Source organism: Mastomys coucha, unplaced genomic scaffold, assembly GCF_008632895.1.
Source record: "Mastomys coucha isolate ucsf_1 unplaced genomic scaffold, UCSF_Mcou_1 pScaffold8, whole genome shotgun sequence".
Lineage (NCBI taxonomy): Eukaryota > Metazoa > Chordata > Mammalia > Rodentia > Muridae > Mastomys > Mastomys coucha.
The window spans coordinates 1,352,635-1,356,212 of record NW_022196914.1 but is presented as its reverse complement, the minus strand read 5'-3'; the positions used below and the strand labels follow the sequence as shown (position 1 = coordinate 1,356,212).

The window sequence follows — 3,578 nt, the reverse complement described above, 5'->3', positions numbered from 1 at the left end:
AGATGTCAGATGTTAGCAGGCAAGGGGGGGGGGGTTCAGATGTCCTGAACAGAAGCTTAGAGAAGATTCTTGTCAAATGTACTAGCTGGGAAGGAGGCAGATTTATAAGTGAGCAGTGACAAAAATTATATTAGACAGGGAAATTGGAATGAGGTCTAGTAAACATTTTTCTTAAGTATTTGTATTCCTTAATAAAGGCAATATTTTACTTATACATTATTAATGATACCAACTATATGAGTAAAATGTTTAATGTCGATCACATTTGTATTTTGGGAAGATTATGTTTAAGGACATTTAAGAGGTAAGTCAACACTCATTATAAAAACAAATGTAGGGAACTTAAGAAGTCAGAGATGGAATGGAGGATCATGGGAATGCTGCTCTGTAAACTGTGTGAAGTAGATTCCTGCTGAGAATACTGGGGCCGTGGCTGTTGTTGAAAACTATATTTTTGAAAGCCATCTTGTGGACTGCTTGTTTGAAAGCTAGAAAATACCCTTCAGCAGAATATCACATGTAAACAAAGGTACATTTCTTACTTCAAAGCCCATCCAATATTGTATACCCTAAAAATATTGTCATTAGTGTTCCAGGGGTATTAGAATATGCCATTGGACTCTCAAGTTACTTTCTAAACCCAGAAGTATGTCTTATATGTTTTTAAATGGCTACATTAGATTGGAAAGTGCCTGTATCTACATGCACAGAGGTGTTATTATAATTTAAAAATATTACATTTATGTATGTATGCATCTATCATTTATTCTGTGTTTGTATGCATAAGCAGGGTCATGATACAGTGCACATTTAGATGTCTGAGGACAGTGTACAAGAGTCTGTTCTCTCCTTCCGGCAGTGTAAGTGCAGGATTCTGTGGATTGAACTTAGGTCTTTGGACTTCGCAACATTTAGCTATGAGTGCTGTAAAGAAGCATTGAACTATTTCTTATTGAGTACCCACTATCATAAAGAATGTCTCACAAACTGTTAGTTTTCTAAAATCTCTTCAGCAGTATCGTCTGCATGCAAGAATGTGACTACTAAAACCATGTATTTCCCTGATCAAAAATTAAAGGAAAGGTATTAACAAAGGTAAAACAAAGACTCTCTGTCTTTGTTCTGTTTAAGTGAAGAGACACCATGGCCAAGGCAACTCTTATAAAAGAAAGCATTTAATTGGGGGCTTGATTATAGTTCTAAAGGCTTAATCCATAATCATCAGGCCAGTGTGTTGCTGGAGAAGCAGCTGAGAGCTACAACTTGAGCTACAAAACACTAGACATTGCCTGGGTTTTTAAAACATTAAAGCCTATACCCTGTGACACACTTCCTCCAACAAGGCCACACCTTTTAATCCTTTAATCTTCCCAAACAGTTCCATTCCCTGGTGACTGAACATTTGAGTCTATGAGCCTATCTTATTCAGACCCCCCCAAACCAACACACACATTTACTTTAGCACAACAAGAACAGGACACTCATTTTTCGGTTACTAGGTTATTATCCAGCACTGCAGTGAGCTGCTCATTACTATACAGGAAAACAATCAAATTAATAAAATTGTTATTTTATTAAGGGAAGTAAGCCAAGCTGTTTTATATTGAGACCCATCATGGTTTTTTGTTTGTTTGTTTTGTTTTTTTTATTGGTTTTTGTTGTTATTTTGTAAGAACTTGAGACTGTTACTTCTGTCTAATGGTAATGTGAGTAAAAAGCTATGGTAAGAGAACAATCTGAATAAATAATTTTTTTGGCATGGATATGTTTTAAAGTTCCATGTTAATGGAGAAGAGATGCAGCCAAGGAAATACGGACTTAAGTCTATTACTTACAGCTACTTCCTACTTTTGCTTGATGCTGGGTAAATTGTCATCCTTTTTTCCCCTTCCTCTAGTAAAAAAAAAAATTGAAGATAATCTTGACCTCATTGGATTTTGGTAGTATTAAATAGAAACATATAATGTGTGATTCAAATGGTTCATGATCCTTCCATTAAGCTCCATCATGCATCAAAATCTCCACTAGAAACTTAGCTTATAATGGTTATCAGCGTGGGAGTGACCACCATGCTACACTGTCATACCTCAAAGTTGACATTTTCCAGATTGGCTGGAACACGGTATGGATTACTAGTTCGACTACTCTTGATGGTTTTACATATTCCTCCAGTGAAAGAGTTATCAAGAACTTCTCCTCTGGGCTCTCCTGCCAGAAAATGAAACCTGGAAACAAAGCAATTTCGAAGAATTCAGTGGATATAGAGCAATCTTTAAAATTTACTTTACTCCTATGAAAGACATTCCTTTTTCTAGACATTCATGACTTCTGACAAATGACTCCAGAGGAAGGTTTATTTATTTTTTTCTTTTCTATGTTAAGACATCCATAAAGGACTGGATATCTTAAACCCAGCCATATTGACTCAAAAAGATCTAGGATCTCAACATGAAATAAAATTTGAGTTTATAATTTTTTTAACTTTTATTGTATTATGATGAGAAAAGTTACATGATTTCAATTTATCTGAATTTGTTAACATTTAAAAACATATTTTAAGTAAATACAATTATATTACATTCTTGTTTTCCTTTTGTACCCCAACTCCTCCCAGAGAACCCCTCTTCAATAACTACAATATCTTTTTGTCATATTCCTTAAAATTTATAAAATATTATAACAACAAAAATGAGTATTATAAAAGTTGTTTGATATAAAACAACAATCAATTTAACAGTGTTATGTAGATGCTTGTCTACAGCAATACTGAAATACATGTTTTTCTCAATATAAATTTTAAGTAACTCCAAAAATATTAACTATATATTTCAAAATAATATATCACTACTAGTATTTTCTTAGATGAACATACATATATAAAGTCTTTTTGTTTGTTTGTTTGTTTTGTATTTAGTAGAGTTTAAAATCTTGGCTCTTACTATGGTACAAGCCCAAACTAAGAACAATTTTTAGACATTGGATTTCACTGTAATAAGGCTGTACTTCAATGACCTTCACATCACCAAAAGATTTTACCTCCCTCGTAGCTAAGCTGAGAGTTGACAGTTCTGCTGCACCAAGGAATGAATTGTAGGCACGATTTTTGGATACAGACTTCCTGCTATGGTCAAAGCTATGTGACTTGAGTGAGTAACTTCATTCTCAGCCCACAGAGAACAGATTACATTCATTTAAGAAATGGTATGTGTATTAAGATGGTCTATCCATAAAGTCATTCACCAACTGTTTCAATGAACAATGGTTCTACTTGGAGGGTGGCACAGACATTAGGTGAAGGTAAGAATCTGGTTCATTGGCTCTCATAATTTGGAGAAAAGCATTCATCTCAGAGAAAGAGTAACTTATAAAGTCCTCTTCTTCAAACTTGATACAAGAACTACAAATGTCAAGCAAAGCAGTCTCACTCTTTGTAGTTCTCTTTCCTACAAGCCACCTCCCAAGTTAATGGTCTATGTCTCCCTTGGGTATATAAATACATTTGAAATATAGAAGCTGTTCTGAAAACCATAGTGTAGTATAAAAACATGAAATAAACAATACTACTAATAGAGAGGCTG

At 34.3% G+C, this 3,578-nt stretch overlaps 1 protein-coding gene across 3 annotated transcripts in view; it reads right to left on the bottom strand.

Moving 5' to 3' along the window:
• C6 (complement C6) overlaps positions 1–3,578 on the bottom strand; it is an 83,313-nt gene that overhangs the window by 50,193 nt on the left and 29,542 nt on the right. For all 3 annotated transcript variants that reach the window (XM_031360042.1, XM_031360043.1, XM_031360044.1), the window contains one exon: positions 2,087–2,225. In XM_031360042.1, the coding sequence (XP_031215902.1) occupies positions 2,087–2,225 (139 nt within the window). The remainder of the gene's footprint in view (positions 1–2,086; positions 2,226–3,578) is intronic.